Source organism: Pogona vitticeps, chromosome 6 (genome assembly GCF_051106095.1).
Source record: "Pogona vitticeps strain Pit_001003342236 chromosome 6, PviZW2.1, whole genome shotgun sequence".
NCBI classification, from domain to species: Eukaryota; Metazoa; Chordata; class Lepidosauria; order Squamata; family Agamidae; genus Pogona; species Pogona vitticeps.
In genome coordinates, this window is record NC_135788.1 from 3459258 (window position 1) to 3482360 (window position 23103).

A 23103-nucleotide genomic window follows, 5' to 3' on the forward strand; every position below is an offset into this window, starting at 1 on the left:
CCCTTCTTTCCTCCCGTTCATATCTTTTTTTAAAAAAAAAGCGCGAGCTCGTCCGTCGGGGGAAGGGCGGGGCTAATCGGGGGGGCGCGCGCGCTCCTCGAGCAACCGCCAATCGCAGGAGTGCGCGCGCCTCCTCTTTTTTCTCTCTCTCTGTCTGCATTCTGTAACGGTCTGCCCAAGCCGCGCGAGACGGCGCACAAAGTACGCATGCGCCGGTTAGTCTGCTCCTTTCTCTCCCCCCCCGGGCCGCTTCTCTTGTCTTCTCCCTTCCCCGGCTCTTGCAACACTCGAGACCCTTTCTAAGGCGCAGGCGCAGCGCTCCCTTCTTTTTTTCCTTGAAGGCCGCTTTTTAACGCCCCGCCCCCCCACAGAGATTCCCTTCGCTACCCGTCGTGCTTTGCGCGGCCGCTGGCACTGACGTGGCCGCCGGGAGCCGCCATCTTGTGTGCCTGGGCGCAGTGAGGGAGGAAAAGGGACGGGAAGGAGGGGAGGGGGGGAGAGAAGGCAGGCGACGCGGAGCCACGAGCAACGGCAACAGAGGGCCCCTCCGGTCAGGAGCGCGCTTAGCCGAGACGCCGCCCGGTAAGGACCGTCCCCTTGGGGGGCGCCTTAAAGGGGAATTCAAACCCCCTCCTTCCCTCTCCCGTTTCACCTTCGCCCAGACCGGGGGTGGGCTCCTGGGGTGAGGGGGAGTCGGAGGCCGCGGGCAAGGCCTGGCCTGGGCCTCAGCCCGGTGAGGGTGGGGGTGGGGTGGAAGGCGGCTTTCCCCCCCTCCCGGGATCAGAACTACTCTTCCTCCTCCTCCCTTCCTTTTCCTCCCTCCCTTCCTTCTCTCTTCCCCCCCCCCAACCTTCCCGTTCGCCGCCTTGCCGCACCGCGGAGAGGAAGGGAGGCCCAGGCCTCTCCCCCGCAGCCTTGTGGGGACTCCTGTCCAGGAGGGGGACGCCGTGAGGGGAGGCTCTGAAAGGGGGGGTTTCAGCCGTTTGTAACCCCACCCTTCAAAAAGCAACGTTCTCTCTCCCCCCCCCCCCACCGGTTTTACCTCGGCCCTGCCTGTGGCCTGTAACAAAACTAAGATTTCCCGGCTAATTCAACAGACTCTCCCTCACTCAGGTCTGCTTCTCGGTCTCTCCCCCCCCCTTTGATCTCCTCTCCCCCCTCCCTTCTTCTCCTGTTGGTTAAGTTTCAAAGGAACTCCCTTCTGTTGCTTCCCCCCTAGAGAGCAGGGCCCCCACCCAGCCACCCCATCGGGCGATGGCTTAAAAAACCTTTCCCCCCCCTTTTAAAATCTAGATCGGAATTTTAAAAGGGATTGATTGTATTTTTTTTAATTCTCACTCGCCCTCCCTTGACACCTGGAAAAGGGGGGGCTCTTTTCACAAAGCCTGCTGTCGAGAGGAGAGGAAGGTGGAGGGCTTGGTTTTGTTCTCTCTGAGAGTTTGTGGGGGTTTTTTGGGTTGGGGGCAAACCCTTGGTGGTCTGAATTGCCCCCCCTGCAAAAAAAAACACCCAAAATATCTCTGTTCGGAATTTGGGGTTGATCAATGGACAGGGGCCCCTTTTCTTCCTCCTCTCTCCTTCCTCCCACTCCCACCCCACATCCGTAAAATGTGGATTTGGGCCCAGGGTTTCGGTGGATAGGGTGGGGAAGTTGATTTTGATGACTTAGTCATTCCCTGGTGACTTCATCAGCGGGACAGAAAGTTACGCAAGGGCAGAGTCGAGCCGGAAAGGGCAGAGGAGAAAACTCTTCCTCTTCTCTAGGAGCAGGAGAGAAAATGCAGATTGTTGTGTGTTTCTCAATAATCCAGGAGGTCTCAGGATTTTGAGCCCTCCGCTTCTCCATGGGATGAGACACAAGCGCTCTCCCACGAAACAAACCCTTTCTGTGCTTCATATGCTTATCTCGTGTGGCAATATTCCTTCCCCCACCCCAAAATGCGGTGCAACATTGGCAGCCCTGGACTCATTGGCACTGGTAGCCTCTGCAGTTCAAGGCAGGCAGATGCACTCCGTTGGCAAGAAGCCCATCATCCTCTTGTATTTTTAGCTAATACAATTTCAGTTGGAAGATATTTTATGACATTACTTCTAACTTTGCCAATATGTGGTAATGATAGGTTGTACATCTGGAAGGTGGTAGAGAAAGGTAGCAGGTGTTCCTGGGTCAATCCAGTGAATGGACTTGGAATTACCGGTATGGTTTCTTAGTCTTTGCTGTACACTAGCCTTAGGGGCATCGTCCTCTGTCAACAGCCGTGCATCTTGTGTGCCTTGCATTTGTAACTCTGGTTGTCAAACAACTGAAAATGTAACAGTATTTGTTGTGTTTCAGTTTTTTAAATGAAATGTATCTCCTTTCAACAGCATGCCATGGGTTTTATTAGGATTGTGTTTTAGGATGAAAGCTTGGAAATAGGGGTTCTTAAAATACACAAGATCTGAAGAGCATTTTTGTGCAGTTTTTTTTGTATCTGCTGTGTAAAGTGTTTAGAATATGAAACACTCAAGGTCAAGGAAGTTCAGATAAGAAGTTATATTCATTTCCTAACTTTTGGCCTAATTTTCTTCTGTATTATATATCCATATATAAATTGAACACGCTGACTTTGCTCAGATAGCTGTGCCTCTTTGTCCATGAAACCACCCTCTAATAGGTTTCTGGGTATTGTAGGAGTGTGTTTATTTTAAAAGGTTGTAATGTGTCCCCTGTGGCATATATTTTATTCTACATCCTGCCTTTTCTCCAGCACAGGGACCTAGGGCAGCTTCCAAAATGACTGATACAGCTAAAGAGAGAGAGAGAGAGAGAGAGAGAAACAGCCTATAACTAGTAAAAATTGTGTTAAACAAATAATAAAAACTATTTAAGAAGAGAAAAGGAGAAAAATATAGTGCCTCCTATTAAATGTTTATTCTTGAATATCTAGTCAGTTGCCCAGAGTCTGGCAGGATAGACATCTTTGCTCACTAGCAGGAAGACATCTGAAAAGGGACATAGTTATTGGCAAGAAGAGCTTTGAAATAATTTTTTTTGTGCCACTCATATCCTTTTGGCCCCACCTATCCCTGGAATGTGGCCCCCTCCCCTGTTCTGAGTGATTCTGCCTTTTGCTGAAGGAAATACCCCTCTGCCATACAGAGTGAGGGTTACTGAAGAAAACTTGCTTCATGTTTCAGGTGAACACACGACATACTAGAGTTCTTCTGCCATATAGGCCATACATTAGAACTAATTCTGACAGCTTTGTCATTCCATTGCTGTCTCATCGTGCCATTCTGCCTTGTAAAACAGGTCAGATGTTTTTCTTTTTTTAAAAAAATATATCTGGATTTTCACCTTCCCCTTTTTTTCTGTCTGGCTTCTTCAGCCACAGCTTCCAAGTCACTTTGTAAACCAGGTCCACAAAAATACTGCAGGTTAAGAGGTGACATTCAGCTCTTTATGAAGGTGGCTTTAGGTTTGGGAATTCATTGAGAAAAAAAGTTCTTGTGATAGGAAAAAAACTGTACACATCATTTTTTACTTTCATCTCTTCATTTTCAGTTTGGCGAACCATAACCACTTTCTGTCCGATTGGGCCTATAGTCTACAATTCAAAGGGCACTTTTTCCTGTAATATAGTAGATCTCTTGCGCAATATTTTCAAGGAAGTATCAGGTTGCACTGGAACATAAAGTTAGATTTGTCATTGTCTTAAAGATTTCATAGGTCAAAAAATTAAATAGTTTCATTGTTTGTCTTTGAGTTTATCAGCTGTCTTTCCACTACAAATTGCTCATATGGGCTGAACACACCTATAAGATTTTACTGGAATTACTGCTGTTAAGAGCAGGCCAGAAAGTTTTCTCTTCAAAGTAGTTGTGGAATTTTTGAAATGCTACTTAGCTTGACACAGTGGTCCTTCATGTAAAGTACTGGCCTTCCTCTCTGGGGTGAAATGAAGAGTTGCTATTCCAAAATAATGCAATAAAATGTAAAGGTTTGCAACTTTACACCTGGCTTCTAGCCATACATCCACCCATAGTCTTACTTTAGACTCCTTCTGAAGAAACTTGTTTTTGTAGCATTCAGTAATCTTTCACAGCACAGGAAGAGGGAATCCAGGATCTGGCAAATGAAATAAGAAGAGGTAGGAAATAGCCACTCTGTAGCCTCTTAAAGATTTCTACCTCATAGCTGGAGAAAAGAGGCAGAGGTGTGTAGTGGTTCTCTATCCTTCATGAGTTGCCCCTAAATAGACCCCTGCATCTTTGCTTTCAGATCCATTCTGGAGTTCTTGATAGTCTTTCCATAGCTGGAGTATTGGTGTGATGTTAAGACAAAGCAAGTATCTGTTCCTCCCCCACCCACCTCCTGTAAAGTGTTCAACTCTTCTTTAGTTTCAGACTTGGAATGGATAGAGAAGCAGAAGTACCGTATTTTTCGCACCATAAGACACACTTTTTCCCCACAAAACAGGAGGGTGGAAAGTCTGTGCGTCTTATGGAGCGAAGGAAACAGATTATATTTTTCTGTTTTCTTCTCCTAAAAAATTGGTGCGTCTTATGGAAAGATGCGTCTTATGGAGCGAAAAATACGGTATATTTCCTGAAGTTGTGTTGCAGTTCTGAGACAGGTTCAAAGGGAAGGCTGTACTCTGCTCCTAATGAAAGTGGGATCCTGATAAAAATCATTGGGGTTGGCCACCAAATCAAGCCATGAACTTGGTCATCCCTTAGTGGATGGCTCAGTTCGTAAGCACTGAGTACTGTTAACTAGAGTGAGGGGTTTTCCTTTTCTAGTCCATGTATGGTATATTTCTAGGGTAATTGTGCCTGTTTCTATAATTTGACCAAATCTGTCTCTTCAATACTTTTTTCAAGAGTCACTGACCAAAGACAGCAGACCTGCCTTTGGAAATACCGAAATATTCATATTTTCTTGAGCTATCACATTAAACAGCCATTAATGTGTTTATCACTCACCAGTTTCTAAACTAATCTAGTGGCCATTACAAGCAAGTAATAAAAATTGTAAACCAATTTTGAATTTTGCAAAGTCCTTTTGATCTGGTAAATGAGGGCAGTGCTTCAAACAATGCATAATTCACTATACTGATTGGCCTAGATTGGGGGGGGGGGCATAATTTGGGAACATTGAATGGTAGTGTTGTCTGAGCAGTTAGCAATCATTTGTTTCCATCAGTGTCTGCTGTAAGACATCCAGTACACCCACACACCAACATGCTTTAGCATTTTATGGCTTCTGGGGAAAATGTGTGATGTTAATGTATCGTTTCTGGGACACATTCATGATTTTACTCTGAAGCATGATATTTTTATATGTTTGAAGAGCGTGGAATAATCTGCTTTCTTTCTCTTTTTGAGCCAATAGGGTTGTGATTCTGTGCCTAGTTACCTGCAAACAAGTCCCATTTAACTTTGTGCAACTTATTTCTCCACAGACACGAAGTCTTCTGCAGGCAACTTAACTATGGTTATCTATGATGTTTCCTTTGCAAACAAGCTCTCTGTTTTTTTGACATTATTAAGAACAAAGAGTACAGTATATGATTAAAAAGGCCGTAGTTTTTAGTCATATAGGCTAATTGTCTAAAGCTTTGGTATAGTATTTATCAGACTGATTATCAGACTGCAAAGATGGTGCCCTTGGCTCATATATATATATATAATTTAGTCACCTTGAACCGTTTGATCCTGCTAGTGGAATGCAATTTGGAAATAAATTTTTATTTATTCATTCATTCATTTATTGCACTTATATGCCGCCCATCTAGACATTGTCTACTCTGGGTGTCTCACAACAGAGAAAATAAAAACAATTTATAATAACAATTTATCAAACCTACCTGAAGGATTCTTTTTTATAAGGCTAAAAGTGTTGCAGTATCAGCCATAAAGTCTTGAAATCATAACTCTTGTTTAACTCTTATAACATACCTGCAGGAGTTCTAGCAGACAGCTGTTTTTGTGTTCAACAGTTTTTCTTGTTGCATGCAGAATTCTTACTTTCTTGTTTTTAAATAATACTTTGGGAAAATGTGTGACTTGCTGAGAATTCCATTAGCATTGCACTCCCATAAGGCGCTCAGGCTAAATGTTAAACATTGCTGTTTCCTTTATCCTCTACTTTATAATCAAAGCAGATCTGTGCTTGTGTGTACTGAGTTGAGTAACAAGTAATACAGCTTAATATTTAAGTAGTTTAAAGCTGGAAAGTATTTTGCAGCAGACCAAAGTGCCATGTATGCTATGTGCCTGTCTAGATGCATTCTCTTTGGATTTCATTAGCAGTCACTTGTGTGTCTTGTTTTGTAAAGTGCTGTACTTAACCTCAGGGTAGATCTGGTTTAAATCAAGTAGATTTAAATCACTACACAAACACTGGATTTACTTAAGTGGTTTTCCCCCAATGTACTCTTGCTTGCTCTAACCTTAAAATAAATATACATTGATTTTTATCCTTTCTATTTAACCTGTCCTGTATGCTTCCCAAGACACAACTAGAAGGTAGCAAATATTACTTCTCATTGTATGCCCATATCACACACCATGGACAACTCTTTTTGTATGTAGCTATCTCTGTTCTTGCGCCAAAATATTAAGTTCATGGTGAAGGAGCGGTAAAGTTATCAGGATGCAAGCCTAGAGCCAAATTGAGTGAAGGTAAATTGCCCAGTTGCTTCCCTTCCTTGACACGATGCTGGTCCATGCATTGGTAGTCTTGAGATTAGACTAGTATAGCGCTTTCTATGTGGGGCTGCCTATGAAGCTGTTATGAAAACCTCAATAGATCTGGAATATCGCAGCCAGATTATTGGCTTGGGTGAAGAAATACCATCACATCTCCCCCACTCCGGCCACTTTGCATTGGTTGCCTGTTTGTTTCCATGCCAGCTTCCAAGTGATGTTGCTGACTTACAAAGCCCTAAATGGTATGGCACCTTGATACCTGGCAGAATTCCTCCTTCCAGGGAGATCTGCCTGTTCTACACAATCTTCCCAGGCCGGGCAGTTGAGAATACTGACCCTGAGGGAGGCCTGGAAACAGAAGGAAAAAAAAAACTGTGCCTTCTCAGTGTTTGTCTCTCATTTTTGGAGCAACCTTCCACCTGAAATTCACCTAGCCCCTTTACTGGGAAGCTTTAAACATCACCTATCAGGCAGATTTTCCCGGTGTATTCAACATCTTAACACAGTGGTCATTTCAGCGTTTTATACGACCTCTTCCACCATCTTGCCTTTAAACTGTCCTAATTATTTTTCAGTTTTTACTTCTGTTCCTAGTTTATGTTTAGTTGATGCTTGATTTTGATTGTTACTGTGTTTGCCGTCTTCTATTATTTTTTATATAATTTTTTTTTAGTTGTAAGCCACCTAGAGGGGCCCTGATAGCCAGATGCGTGATACAAAGGTCAAACAATAAAGTAGATCATCGCATGAAGTTCTTGCATTGAAGGGTTTTCAGGCCCCTGCAAATAGGAAGCAAGAGGTGAACTGAAGCAATACTATAGTGGGAAAGTCTGTAAGACAATAACAGCCTATCATTTGTTCTCCTTTTGCTGCATGTTTTTTTTGGGGGTTGGGAATGCATGGGGCCCAGCGTTTATTTCCTCTTTTGAGGCCGAAAGTTAGCATGAGAATGCTGCAACCGACTGAGGGAGGCACACTTTGGCAATTCAGGACCAGCATTTGAGAGGGTGGCAAAGGATATTTCAGCTTCCTAACACTCTCTTTCTGCAAAAGTAAAGAGTTGATTCTGTGGAAAGAGATAATCTCTCCTTTACACTTGGCCATTTTTCTATTGGCTAGAATGGATGTCCTTGCACATTTCCTTATTACAGAAAATGACAAGTTTCAAGTTGCATTGGCTCATATAAAGCTTACATCTGTTTGCAGTTTAGTGAAGGAAAATGGTTAATTCTCAAGAAGTGTATTTAACGTAATTCTTGACAGTCTGTAACCCCAAGGAAGTTGTCATGCTGAAAGAATTCATGTTGTAGCTTGGCTGGTGAGGGCTAGAAATGTCTTGGAGAACAGGATATGAGACTGCTCAGGTGAGCAACACCGCAATCCCTGTTCTTGACGGGTAAGGCAAGGAGTTAAAGCTACTGTAGTCGTTAAAGCGAATGCCTTTCTGGGGGAAAAAGAAGTTTCACACACCAACACACAGTCAAGCTTTCTTTGACAGCAAGTTCCAGAGCCCAGAGGCAAACAGCAGGAAAAGCCCCCCCATCATATCTGCACCACATGGGTATCTGAAGACTGACTGAGGGAAGATGATATTACAACTTGAGCATGTTGGTATAGGAGACTAGCCTTTCTGGTAGCCTGGTTCCGAGATATATATGGCTCCGGAGAGTGTAATCAACTGTTTGAATCATGTCATCAAGGAAACTTTGCAACTGATGAATTTGTTAGAACAAGGAAGTCATGGGACTTCTCTTACTAGTCCTTGTGAACAAGATGCTCATGGGGTTCTAATCCAACTGAAGTTTCCAAACATCTTTGGAGGTTCTCATGTAGAGTATGTTAAAATAATCTGAAATAGAATGAAATGTGTGTGTTTGTGTACATACACCCTTATAACTTTTTATCAAGTCTTGCATGTTTAGCAGAGAATCTCCAAGAAAGCTGATACCATATTGACAGAGTGTACTGTGTAAATGTTGAACATACATACATAATATATGTGATTAACCTATTATAATATAAACCAGCTCTTGGGGAAAAATATAGTACTGTACCTGTTTGTGTTGACAAAATTAAGGGAGGGGCAAGAAAAATACAGTGCCATCTTAATTACCAAGAGAGTTTTTCCAGTGTTTGATTTTGTGGATCAAAATCCACTTCTGCAGGCAAAGAAATGAAATTTCATCTACAAAACATTACACTGAAACACTGTGGTCTTTAAGGTGCCAATAGTATGTACTTATTTCTTTTTACCTTTTTTCCCTTTTAATTTTGCCAGCATGCAAGGACAGACTAACAGATACTTCAGAAACAGTACATTCCTGGTTTGGCATACAGCTGGTCGTGTACCCCAGAACTCATGTGTCAAGTGAGCCTGAGGTTCAGCCATCTTTTGCTTTCTTCAAATTTTACAAAACTCTGTTTCTCCGAAAATAAGACCTAACCTGAAAATAAGCCCTAGTATGATTTTTCAGGATACCCATAATATAAGCCCTACCCCCAAAATAAGCCCCAGTTAAGTGAAACCCTGCCCTCCACCCTTGTGCAGCAACCAGAAGAAGGTGACGTGGCTGTATTTGAATCAATGTCAATGGTTAAGTATATGAAAAAAAATAAAACATCCCCTGTAAATAAGCCCTAATGCATTTTTTGGAGCAAAAATGAATATAAGACCCTGTCTTATTTTCGGGGAAACACAGTATTTTGGAATATACATGTTTTGGTCTTCAGTATCTTCTCTTTTGTTGTAATTAATGTATAACGTAATAAAATTATTAAAAGAATTTTAAAATGCTGCAGTAACTCACTGAGCAAGTACGTGATGTATTTAACCTCATCTCTGCAAAAGCTAAATTAATCTTTCTACGTCATAGTAGTCATGTTGGACTGTGCAAGTCTATTCAAGTTAAGACAAAATACTCAAAAGTATGTACAGCTGTCATCTTTAAATTAGCAGTAACATTAAAACAGGCAGACGCATTAGGGCCAAATAAAACCACCTTTCATACATAGCTTCCAGTTGACATACAGATAAATAAACACAATTATATAGATATAGATGGTACCATCCAATGACAGTCTTAAGCATTTAGGCATGGAGTTCTAATTCAGAATTTCTGGATACTGCTGGAATTTAGTGTGCTGCAGTGAACTAGAAAGGGTTCATGATGGTTCCATGTTTGAATTGTGTACTGTATCTGTAATGAATTGATCTAAATCAGCCCTCGCTAAGGTTCTTGTTACTTTTAAAGTAAACAATCACATAACATTTCTACCATGGTAATTTTGGCAATTATGTTGCTATAACAGACAGTAAATGCCAAAATCCTGTTGCTTAGCATAGTACGTTGCACTAGAGTTGTTGTTTAGTTATTAAGTTGTGTCCAGCTCTTCATGACCCCATGGACCGGAGCACACCAGGCCTTCCCATCTTCCACTGCCTCCCGGAGTTGGATCAAATTCATGTTGGTTGCTTCAATGACATGGTCCAACCATTTCATCCTCTTTCGTCCCCTTCTCCTCTTGCCCTCACACTTCCCCAACATCAAGTTCTTTTCCAAGGAGTCTTCTCTTCTCATGAGATGGCCAAAGTATTGGAGCCTCAGCTTCAGGATCTGTCCCTCCAGGGAACACTCTGGGTGGGTTTCCTTCAGAATGGATAGGTTTGTTCTCCTTGCAGTCCAGGGGACTCTCAAGAGACTCCTCCAGCACCACAATTCAGAAGCACCTATTCTTTGGCGGTCAGCCTTCTTTATGGTCCAGCTCTCACTTCCATACATCACTACAGGAAAAACCATAGCTTTAACTATGTGGACCTTTGTCGGCAAGGTGATGTCTCTGCTTTTAAAGATGCTGTCTAGGTTTGTCATTGCTTTCCTCCCCAGAAGCAGGCATCTTTTAATTTCGTGCACTAGAGTAGCCCCACTGAATCATTGATTGAAATGGACCCTGCTGCAACTGCTAGTTACTTCAGCATAGTAACTTGCATTTATATTAAGCCCATTTGAATCTGTGGAACTTATGGAGGATTTGACCATTCAGACGAGGAGGTGGGATGGGGATGCTCCCTTTGCAGCCATTGAGTGGTCAGCTGCTGGAGGAGGCAGGGAAGAGCATCCCGAACTGCTGTCTGGACTGCCTCCAGAGAAGGAGGACACTGGTGGCGTTTAACAGATTGTGAGTGGGCCAGCCTTGGGCAGTGGGTGGCAGGGAAAGGTTAGCACGAATCAATTCATGCCCATCTCTTGTAAGGGTTTCACTTTATCCAAACAAAATTGTTGATGTTAAATAGTAAGGGCTGACACTCAAGTGCTCAGGGAATGAAAAGCAATCCAGGAGACTAATAGAGCTTCCAAAAATATACAACGTTATACAGTGGTGCCTCGCATAGCAACAATAATCGGTGCAGCAAAAATCGCTGCAAAGTGATTTCGTCGCTATGCGATATTAAAAAGCCCATAGGAATGCATTGAAACCCCTTCAGTGCGTTCCTATGGGCTTCAGACTCACCTTAAAGCGAAAATCCTCCATACGGCGGCCATTTTTGCTGCCCGGTAAGCGAGGAATCCATCCCAGAAAACAGTGGGCGGCCATTTTTTTTACCCAGCGGCCATTTTGGAGCCGCCGATCAGCTGTTAAAAAATCATTGCTTTGCGATGATCGGTAAGCAAAACAGGGTACCTTCATTGCTTTGTGATGATCGGTAAGCAAAACAGGGTACCGATCATCACAAAGCGATTTTTCCCCCATAGGAAACATCGCAAAAGCGATCGCAAAAAGTTAGTCGCTGTGCGATTTCTTCATTAAACAGGGCACCTGTTAAGCGAGGCACCACTATCATGTTGAGACAAGGGAGGGGAACCTCCGGGAATAACTGCCGTCAAAGTTGGAAAATAAGGCTGAAACAGTCTCTTATTTCTTTTTTCCCTCTATCACTGTTAACATGTATTTACCTTTGGAAGTTCAAGACAAATGACGAGATCTGGCATCTACTAGTTTGAGTGCTAGAGAGGATGGAAAGAGTAACCTAAATAACCTGTAACAAAGCCTAGGAAGCCCTTTAAAACAAAGAACTGACGGAGCCGCTTTACATTTTTCTAAAAGGATACAGTAGTCCCATTCCCTGTATCCATGGAGTCAGTATCCATGGTTTCAGTTATCCGTGGCCACCGCTGCAACCCCAGCCTTCAGTGCACCCCTGCGCTTGCCTCTTCCTCTTGCCCTTTCTCCCCCTTCTCTCCCCCTCACCCATTCTCTTTAATGGTTCTCTCTCTCTCTCTCTCTCTCTCTCTCTCTCTCTCTCTCTCTCTCTCTCTCTCTCTCACACACACACACACACACACACACACACACACACACACACACACACACACAGAGAGAGAGAGAGAGAGAGAGAGAGAGAGAGAGAGAGAGAGAGAGTCATGATCCTAGAACTGCACAACTGGAAGGGACCCCATGGGTCATTGGGTCCAGCCCCCGTCAAAGAGGCATCCTCGGTTTCAAGTATCCATGGTTGATCCTGGAACAGATACACACATGTACATGGAGGGACTGCTGTGCCTTGGTTTATAATATGAAGTTAGAATTTATAATTGCTCTTCTGTAATGAGGTCTTTCAGCTATACTTCATTTTAAATTAAAACTTCCACAGCATTTTCGCAAGGAAAAATTTAACAATAGAACTGAGTCGGGGGGACCTATCCAAAATCTGTTGTTTATATAGCGTAAAAGGCATAATTTTTGATACCAAATTAATTATTTTGAAGCCAGCAGGGAATGTTCTAACTCTAATAGAGGTCTTCAAAATCCAAAGGGCTGCATGTTATAATTAGTATATTAATTTGTGTGCGTGTGCACGCACATGACTGGGGAGTTCCTGACTGGTTCCATCTGTTGTTTGCCCAGCTTATTGGAGTGGAAACTTGCATACTCGTCAGCACGAATACCTAGTGTTTCTGATTTTGGCCTGCTGGATCTCATGAGATGTAAATAGCGTGTGTTGAGGAGGCCTAAAAGCATAGTTGTCTCAGCTGCTTCTTCTTCTGATGATGATGATCATCATCATCATAATCTTTTATTGTGATTCTGATATTGCCACTACTAATTTCCTGGTTCTAATCCCGTTCACATTCTTGCAACTTCTGTTGCAAATATATGAGCACTGAGCCCTAAATCCTGTGAACTGGCTGTACACACGTGTACTGGGAAGTAAATCGTGCAGAGATCTACAAGTATAAACTTGTTGCACCTCTGTGTCTGATTTGTAGATGTGGAAAGACTGTTCTGTTGATTCATGTTTGTGTTTTCTCAAGGCTTTGGGTAGGTATGTTAATGTTGCCCTGTGCTATATAGAGCTAACTGCCTTCGATGTCTTATGTTCCAGGTTTCCTTGGCCAGTGTGTGAATACCAGGCACAAACATGGGAAATATTTTTGCAAACCTCTTCAAAGGCCTCTTTGGCAAAAAAGAAATGCGTATACTTATGGTTGGGCTGGATGCTGCAGGAAAGACTACTATATTGTACAAACTAAAACTTGGTGAAATAGTAACTACCATCCCCACTATAGGTAAGACCCTTCCCCTGGATGTTTATATGGCTGTTATAAAACCATCTTGTGTGCAGACTGACATGGGAGTAGGTCCTCTTCAACCCAGTGCTTCTATGAAGGAAATCTGAGGTTAGTTTGCATATAACGGATGGGAAGAAATTGCTGACCACTTGAAATAATATTTTGGTACTATATTTGGCATTCTTACTGGGTAGAGCATATTTATGGAAATATTTGTTCAAGGTGAGTCATATCTCATTGATTCTGAGGTTTAGATCAACTTATGTTGGCATTTTAAATATGAGGCACTGATTTTTTTCTATTGAATTGTCAAAAACGCCACCAAAGCTGATTTGGGAGTTTGTGCTTTCCAAACCCTAGTACTCCTCCGGTATATCTCAGATTGCCTGAGGGCACTTGGAGAGAATGTTTTAGGAATGGTTGCATCTTTCTCTTTTTTTTCCTAACTCACCATCTCAACCTGTGAGAGATAATTTCAAAGGATATTGTACAGCAGTGGTCCTCAACCTTGGGCCTCCAGATGTTCTTGGACTTCAACTCCCAGAAATCCTGGCCAGCAGAGGTGGTGGTGAAGGCTTCTGGGAGTTGTAGTCCAAGAACATCTGGAGGCCCAAGGTTGAGGACCACTGTTGTACAGTATAATAAATGCATTACGTTGACACTTTGGCCTGTGTGCTTCCAAAGGTAATAGTTACTATTGGAGATTATTATTCTGCCGTGTAACATCTTGAAACCATCCAGGGATCAAAGTTTTTTTTTCCATGGTGTAAAATAGGTATCAGAAATATGCAGCAAAATTCAGTTTCAAAGTTGTCTTCAGCTCAGTCTTGAGGAGGTGTGTGTGGAATTGGTGTGAATTCTGTTTGTTTTGGGTGGGTGGGGGTGAATTTTGAATGCAAGTGTTAGTTTATGAAATGAGATTATAATTGTCTTGAGGTGCAGATGGGCAAATACAGCCTTCCAGCTATTGCTGGCCTGTAGCTCCAATTAGCTTTAGCCACTAGGGAAGGATCCTGAGGTGGTCCAGTAACACTTGCCAAACCATATGTTTCCCACCTAAGAGCTGGCTGGTGAGAGTCTGGTGGTTAGGTTACAACTTATAACCAAGATTATTGTCTTCGTTTTTACTTAAGCTTAGGTTAAACGGACATCACATCTTTCGAGCTGTTAACTGATCACACTCTTTCCCGCCTTTTTGTTGCAGGTTTCAATGTAGAAACAGTAGAATACAAGAACATTAGCTTCACAGTGTGGGATGTTGGTGGCCAGGATAAGATCAGGCCACTCTGGCGCCATTATTTCCAGAATACACAAGGTAAGCACTCCAGTGTTACCCTTGTCTTTCTTAAAATTTCAGTCAGTGCACCTGAAGCTAATTCAGTTATTCGTTAATTATGATTTCAGCATTAAGTGAATCTGTCAGGTTGGTGTTGATGGGACATACCTAAGCAGGCTTCTATATCTCTCGGATCTCCATCAGATGGAATATGTGACTTGTAATAGAGGTAGTATCTTGACAGCAGAGTTTTACTCACTTAGGATAATTCACTTCAGAGCTAGGTTAACCTAAGTTATCCACACAGGGGAGCATGCTCTGGATAATAGTACTTCACAGTTTCTCTGAAACCAGGATGCCTCTTGTATTTCTTCAGATGCATAAAGGGCTAGAGTTGTGTGGCAGAGCACATTCTATACATGCAGAATTTATTCTCTGACAATTCAGGATAGAGTTAAACAGACCACTGCATAAAACTCTGCAGAACTGTTTTTAGTCAGTGTTGACAGTCTGTGGTGAGACATACCAGCGGCAGGGCTTGGTTTATGACAGCTTCCTATGTTGCTATAAGTTTTTTTGCTATATTCTGTAGAGGCACTGTCTTCAAGATGTACTAACGCATGTTCCCGAGAGGTCAAAACAGACCTCCTTGAAGTGCTTCAGACGTGCTAGTCATGTCAGGGTGGACTCTGTGAGAGTAGTCAACAACCAAAAGCAGTAGAGATGATGGTTTCTCAGCAGTCTTGCCCCCATTTCCCGCTTAACCTTTATCCACCAGACCAATGGCCATGCTGCTAGAAGGTTAAGTAGCTCCTGTTGCATGTTAACGTAACATGACACTTGAGTCAAAAGGATTATAGTCTTCCATATAAGAATTTGCCGACCAAATTCCAGTGAGGAGTGCTGGTCCCTAGTCTTACGTTCTTGTCCGTAGCATTAGTTGTTTGTTCCCCTCTTCAAACAAAACAAGTCGTGAAAAACGTGAAGCAACTTACTAAGCAGTTGGTGGGAAAATGCCTTTTCAGTCACATACTTAAATATCTGTTAGCTTTTAGTCTTCTAGGCTTTGCATAGAGACATCCCTGTTAGGCTAGGGTTATGAAATAGGGAACTATTCACTTGGCTCTTACCTCTGCCATGAACTGAGGTCATGGTCTTTGTCTAGTGCCCTGGCGGGTATTTTGCTCCCACTTTCTGTGAGCAAATTAGAAGACATTGGCTTTTAACCTGTCATTTAGCCAGCAAAGGGACGTGGTGGCGCTGTGGGTTACACCGCATAAGCCTCTGTGCTGCAAGGTCGGAAGACCAGCTGTCGCAAGATAGAATCCATGCGACAGAGGGAGCCCCCGTCGCTTTGTCCAGCTCCTGCCAACTTAGCCGTTCTAAAGCATGTAAAAATGCGAGTAGATAAATAGGGACCACTATGGTGGGAAGGTCACGGTGTTCCGTGTTTAGTTGCGCTGACCACGGAAACTGTCTATAAACACTGGCTCTATGGCTTGGAGACGGGGATGAGCACCACGCCCTAGAGCCGGACATGACTGGACTCAATGTCAAGGGGAATCTTTACCTTAGCTAAGTCACTAGCGACACACTCAAAAGACACACACCTAACATGCTGGTACACAAGGAGGTTAGTCCTTAAGAGAAAGGAGAGCATTATAAGTTTGTGTAATCATGTCATACGACCTTTTCCTGCTTGTTCTAAAATACCCAATTGGTGGCTTTTCTCCTCCTGTAGATACCAGAACTCTGAACTATTTTAAATAGTGTTTCTAGCATGTTGCTGATGGATACTACAGCAGTAATGCCTGTATCTGCTCTGCAGGATATGGGGGTAGTCTTCCACAGACACTTGGTCAGCCAGCAATGCTTTGGGGTGTGTTGGCTGAATTATGAATGTAGAATAATGGTTGTTGTGGGTTTTTCGGGGTCTTTGGCCATGTTCTGAAGGTGGTTCTTGCCAGTCTCTGTGGCCGGCATCTTCAGAGGACAGAGACTGGCGAAACGTTAGATAGAACAACCTTCAGAACACGGCCAAAGAGCCCGAAAAAACCACAACAACCATTAGATCCCGGCCGTGAAAGCCTTCGCAAATAAAATGTAGAATAACATAAGAAAGTTCCTGTGCACCACATATTAAGTGAAACGGCTTCCACTCTTGTCTGTTGGCAGTCAAAGCCTAGCCTTGGCATACTGAACTGAGCTGGGCAAATTCTGTTTGGCTTGGCACCTGTTAACAGCTGTTTTGCTTTTCTCCAAAAGACACCAGGTTTCATTGAAGTGTTCATATATCAGTTTTTCATATCTTACTTATAACTACCTTGAATTCTCTGAAGTCTGTCTGATCTTAACCTGTGCTTGGAATTTGAACAAAGACCACAAAACAGCTACGGTATCTGCTAGTGTATTTCATTTGACTTGATTAACAGCCATAATTTTTATATTGTATAAATGGTCCCCTCATGAAATTCACTGCTATTAAGTCAGGCTTAAACCCGGTAATTTCAGTGAATAGGATGAACTTTACTTTCCATCACTCTTTCCACAGCAATAAATGTAGCTCCACACTTAAAGCCTTTCTCAGTAAGAGAGTTCCCCATCCCATGTATATCCTAAACCCTGATATGTATTAAAGTAAACCATTAGTAAGACATTGTCCCTTTAGCTGGTGCCAGAAGTTGTACAGGCTGGAAAAAAATCTCCTTTGCCTTGGTTTGAGACAGAGAAGGTTTACTACAGAAATCCTAGGATCTTAGTTGACATCTGTTGCTTCCTTTGAAGGGTTGATCTTTGTGGTCGATAGCAATGACAGAGAGAGAGTCAATGAGGCCCGAGAAGAACTTATGAGAATGTTGGCAGAAGATGAGCTTAGAGACGCCGTCCTCTTAGTATTTGCTAACAAACAGGTAAGTGGGAGTGATGGAGAGCGCAGCCGCTGCACAAACACAAGCGCATGTGCAGATGGAGAAGGAGTGCCTTTTGCCTTCCTCAACTGGGCCAGTTGGGAGGACAAGCCGCAGCTCTTCTCCCCATTTACTTTGCATGTCCAGTGACTTGGAAATTGTATTTTTCCCTTCTTTTTTAAGAAGCAAAGCTGAGTGGCACTGTTTCAGGATAGGCTATGTCTCGTGTGATGAAGCTGTCTTAAAGAAGCACTCAGGGCCTCTCTGAGAATTGGAACCTCGTGAGAAAAGTGCTTTTATTCTCTCTTCTGTCGAGTAGATAGTTGGGAAGTCAGTGTGGGGGTGACAGGACAGATCTTATTCCTTGCAGGCCAGATAATGGCCAGAAAAACCGCCCAGAGTAGACCTTTGGTCTAGATGGGTGGGATAGAAATCCAGTAAATAAATAGAATAAATGGCTAAAATCCTGTTACCTAGTGCAGTTAGTTGCACTAGGGTAGGCTTACTGAATCAATGAGGATTTTGGTGAGTTGGCTCCATATGTTCCATAGATTTTAGTGGGCCTACTATAATTGTGACCGACCAATTCTTATTATTTTGCATCTAGAGTAGGCCCTTCTGTGGGAAGCCCCTGGGGGTTATGACCCCTTGTCCTCTCCCTTAAGGAGGAAGAAGGGGAGGGGGACCAGCTCTCACCCCCTCTCTGTCTCTCTGTTCTAATCTGTGAGTGAATGACAGCCTGCAGTAATCGGGAGGGAGAAGGACAGGTCTCACGGCATGTAAGACAGCTTTCAAAATTTATCTCCTTGTGGTTTTCAGTGACGGTATTTCAGTCCTCCCCCACTGCTCCTAAGTCCTCTCAAGGGCAACGAGGCTACATGGATTTCATGTACGCTCCCCAATATGTCCTTTTGGAAGGCTCTGGATCGGTTTTGCCCGGATAGGTTTTTGAGTATAGTTGGGGCATATTTTGTTATATAGGGTTGGGCAGGCTGGCTGGTATCACCTGCAACTTCTTTTACTTGGAGGGCTGTTTGGAAGCCTCCCTGTTCTCTCTCTCCACCCCCACCCCTTTTTTTTTGGGGGGGGGGGTCTGAAATGTGCAGGTCAGGGAAAAATGGAAAATGTCCTATTAGACTATGTAAGGTGGGTCTCCTGTGCTTCTCTAAATAAAAGAGGGGGAAAATGACTGTATTTTCTAAAGCAAGCTATTTCCGTTTTCAGGACCTGCCGAATGCCATGAATGCAGCGGAAATCACAGACAAACTAGGACTGCATTCTCTTCGCCACAGGAACTGGTACATCCAGGCCACCTGTGCCACTAGCGGAGACGGTCTCTATGAAGGACTGGACTGGTTGTCCAATCAGCTCCGAAACCAGAAATGAAGCCCAGAATTATTCCTCTTTCCCCCTCTTTTCTCCACCCTTCCTTATATCCTCCTCTTCCTCCTCCTCCTCTTCCACCACCCTTCGCTTTACTCTAACGTGGCAAACCATGCTACTTTGTGGTATTGAGTGCCGGAAGCTGTTTTCATTTTCTCTCGTCACAGGATGTCCTTCACCATGCTGTACATGTGGCAGATCCAAGCCTGAAAACAGTTTAGGTTTCTTATTTAATGTAAATAGTTCTTGTTTCCAATGAGACAGTTTCTGGTACTCCTATGCAATATTACTCAGCTTTTTTTATGACGAAGAAAGTCAACTCGCTGTTTAGTACTGGGAAAGGGATTTAAAAGGAGTTCTGTGGAGAGTCGCCAGGAACCTGGTTATACGCTAGAGCTGAATAGACAGATGCCTCTCGGCTTTCCAGGTCTGCGTGGAGGCCGCGGTCGGTGGCTATTTTTTAGCCTGGAGAGGTCCGTTTCTTTAACAGATAAAAAAAAAAGGAAAGCTGAAACACTTGAACAAAATGTCCATTGTAAGTTTTGTAACAACTTAAAATACCAGCAGTTTAACCTATTAATTGATCTGAGAATGCGCCGCATTCTGGATCTTTCTGTGCTTGAGAACCTTTTTGTGTTTTTATGTCAACGAGAGACCCTTGTATAGTCAGCGTTAGTTCAGTCTAGGCCTCCGGCTTAAAAGTACAGGTGGCACACATGCCAGACACGGTAGGTAGCCCTCTAGCTCTCAGATTCGGACGAGGACGGTTGCCTCCTCTCGCCTCTAATTTGGGCACCATCTTCCTTCGTTCTCTTTGGCGGTTTTGTTCCCCCTGCCCCCCCCAAGTGTTTTGGACTTTTCTCATGTAGAACTACTCCAGAAAGCAAGTTCTTTCCACAGAGCACAGCAGCCCGTAAACAGTTTCAGCTCTTAGCATCAGCAAGTACTGTATTTTAAGTAGGAAATGCCATCGAAGCCATCAAACGTAGCGTCTAGGGGAAAAAAATATAAAAGCATGAGAGTTTGGAGTTCCATTCCATCCTAGAAGTGTTCGATGCCATGTTTGGAACAATCCCACATCTGTATATGTGTGAAAACCTTTCACATCCCTCATACTGCAAGGTTCAGATTTGCCATCAAGAAAGACCTCTTAACTTTTTTTTCTTTTGTATTTTGATAAAACACTGAAGAAGCTGGAGATGTTTAAACTTTAACTTGAGGAACTATCGGAACTGGTTTGTTTAGTGTTGTGGAAAAAAATCTCTTTATTTGCTTTCAAATACACGGTAATCAACTGTTTTGTATACTTGTTTTCAGTTTTCATTTCGACAAACAAGCACTGTAATTAAAGCTATTAGAATAAAAATCTCTTAACTATTCCTTGAGAGTTTTCATGTGTTGCCTGTTCCATCACGCTCGACTCAAATCACCTAGTGTTTGCGTTTGTCACTTCCTCCTTTTGAGTCCCTACCTGGACTAGATGGTATTTCTGCTTCATGCTCAGGCGAGTCACCCGTATCCCGCATGATAAAAGTTGACCCAAGTAAAACATTTATTTATCTTACTGTCTATCAATACAAAATCATGTTGGCCCAGACGTGTGAAGGTGGATCTATGTGCCAGCATTATGGTTTCTTTGTTTTGATTCAACTGACAGGGCAGAGTGAGTTGCCGTACTGTCAGAAAGTGTTCAGTACACCAGAACGGCTGAAAATAACGTCAGGTACAGTGCAGGAGAGTTTTAAGGCCCTAAACGTTGACTCTTATATTCACACAGAGTTAAGAATTCTGGAGGCCATTTTATTCTGTAAGAATGAGCAGGTGTCTGCCCATTGAGGAGAAGCTCTTGGTTTAACTGTATTCAGTCTATGTGATTAACAGCCTCTCTCTTCTACCCTCTTCCCCTGCCGTTAGTGGTTGCCTTAGCTCAGTGGTTCCTGACCTTGGGTCACCCAGATGTTCTGGGACTGCAACTCCCACTGTGGCCCATACAGTGGGTGGTGAGGGCTTCTGGGAATTGCAGTCCAAGAATGCCTTGGTTAACCAAGGTTTCTTTTACTGAGTCAATCCATCTTCTGTTTGGTCTTTCTGTTTGCCGACTGCCTTCCGCTTTTCCCAGCATTATTGTCTTTTCCAGTGAGTCTTGTCTTCTCATTTGTCCAAAGTACAATAGCCTCAACTTAAGTCATGTTAGCTCTTAAAAACAGTTTGGGCTGGACCAAACCTAACACCATATTTGACTTTCTGTTGGCCCATCTTGTCCATAAAGCTTTCCTCCGCATTTCAAATAAGCCAGTGTTTTGAAATACTGCAGTTTTATTATTTCCTTAAATAGTGAGCATGCCCCAGCAACTCTCAGCCCTACGGCCACCCTATTTACTCAGTCGCACAGGGTTGAAACAGGCAGGTTATGCCTTGAAGTTACCTGTAATCAAGTGTCTTCCGATCAATCTTCAATCGAGTGCGCTGGACTGGCCAATCGCCATCTCTGTCTTCACTCTTAGAACAGACACCTCAGTGATTTAGGCCTCTGGCTGTGGAGGTTGGGAGTTCGAATCCACAGTGTGCCGCCTTGACAGGGGCTGGACTCGGCGATCCATAAGAGTCCCTTCCAACTCGGCAGTTCTAAGATGAGGAGGAGGAGGAGGATCTATGTAGTGGCTGGGAGAGAGAAGTGCAGAACACATGGGACAATTTGTAGCCATGCGCCCAGCATCATACCAATATTTCAAGGTGTATCTGATTCTGTTGCACAGCACACATGCAATGTGTGAACTGGGATTCAAAAAGACCCTATGGGAGAGCATTCCCACCCCAGATCGGTGTCTGGAGAGCTTTGGACAACAAGATCAGCAATAAGCAGTACAACCCCTTGCCTGTTAGCTGGAGACCATGGAATGGCAAGATGAGCTCACACTGAAGAATGTGGCTGTACCCCCTCCGTGCTACAACATTTCTAGCAAACCAAAAAGTCAGTGACCTTTGCCGGTCTGGAGCCGTCTTCTCAGCAATGTATTGGATGGAGGCTGAATGTTGACATTTAGCTTCCTAACTGGACCAGAAACAATTGGGTTTTCAGAGAAGAAGATAGGAGAGCACTTTTCAAACCCTTGAAAGATAGTCCTACAGAGGAGGGGCATGATCTGTTCTGGATCCTCCCAGGGGGCAGGAAGCGAAATCATGGGCTCAAGCGACGGGAAGCCAGATTTCAGCTGAATATCAGGAAAAACATCTTAACTGTTAGAGCAGTCAGTATGACAATGGAACCCATGACCTCAAAGAGGTGGTGAGTGGTCCAATGCTGGAGGCCTTCAAGAGAAACGTAAAAGAACCCCCTAGGGCACAGACCCCTGGGCAAAGTGAGGCCCAAGGGCCACATACGGCCCGCAAGCCGCTCATGTCTGGCCCACGGACAATTTTGAACATCAAAACCATTTATAGCTTTTTGTCTAAAGTTGATCAGTTGCTTATCTTTAACATACCGCAAAAAACCTCTTTTGTATTCGTGAAGATTAACAAATTTAAAATAAAAACAGTCATACTGTCACTAATTCATTTTATTTTTAAGTAAAGTTGGCTCGACCCCTGAACACTCTTCAGATTTGTCATGTGTCCCCCATAGAAATTAATTGCCCACCTCTGCCCTAGCAGATACCCTCTGATTTGGTTTCTTGATTTGAATCGTGGGTTGGACCCGATGGCCTTAAGAGGCCCCTTTCGGCTCCATTATTTTATGATTGCTGGGATCCGAAATGGTGTGGGAAGATCCCACTCCCGAAAAGGTTTCACATTTTTCTTTTGTCACAAACAGCCAGGTCTACGCAGTGAGACTTCAGAAGGCTTTTTGCCCTCGCCGGGCACCTTAAAACTCTTGCAGCGAATGCAGGCATGAATTGTGTAGCATGGAGGGACGTGTGGGCATCACAATGAGTTGTCAGCCTGAATAACGCCACCTGAAAAATACACAGAACCACGATGCCTCGAATTATCTTGGAGCAGGAAAGCCACCTACAGGGGCAGAAAGCGATCAAAACAATTAAGGGTAATAATCAGGTTTGAATAAAAGTAACTGCTTAAGACCAAATGAATGTCATTCTTCATTCGTGTTTCTGTGTGTGCTAGCCTGAGGTTCGCATTTCACTGCCTCTGTTTCCCCCCCCCCCCGTATAACCTCCTAAGCAAAAGGATACCCATTAAAAAAAACCCAGTCCACTACATTGCCATTTTAAAAACTACACAGAACCAACAGACTTATTTATTCATTCATTTAAAA

At 43.4% G+C, this 23103-nt stretch overlaps 1 protein-coding gene across 1 annotated transcript; it reads left to right on the forward strand.

Moving 5' to 3' along the window:
* The first annotated feature begins 412 nt into the window (after positions 1-412).
* ARF1 (ARF GTPase 1) lies at positions 413-20209 on the forward strand. The gene is made up of 5 exons (XM_020804933.3): positions 413-582; positions 13079-13262; positions 14470-14580; positions 17326-17450; positions 18672-20209. Exons 2-5 carry the CDS (start codon positions 13115-13117, stop codon positions 18831-18833), a joined length of 546 nt encoding a protein of 181 aa, XP_020660592.1. The 5' UTR covers positions 413-582; positions 13079-13114; the 3' UTR covers positions 18834-20209.
* Positions 20210-23103: the final 2894 nt, after the last annotated feature.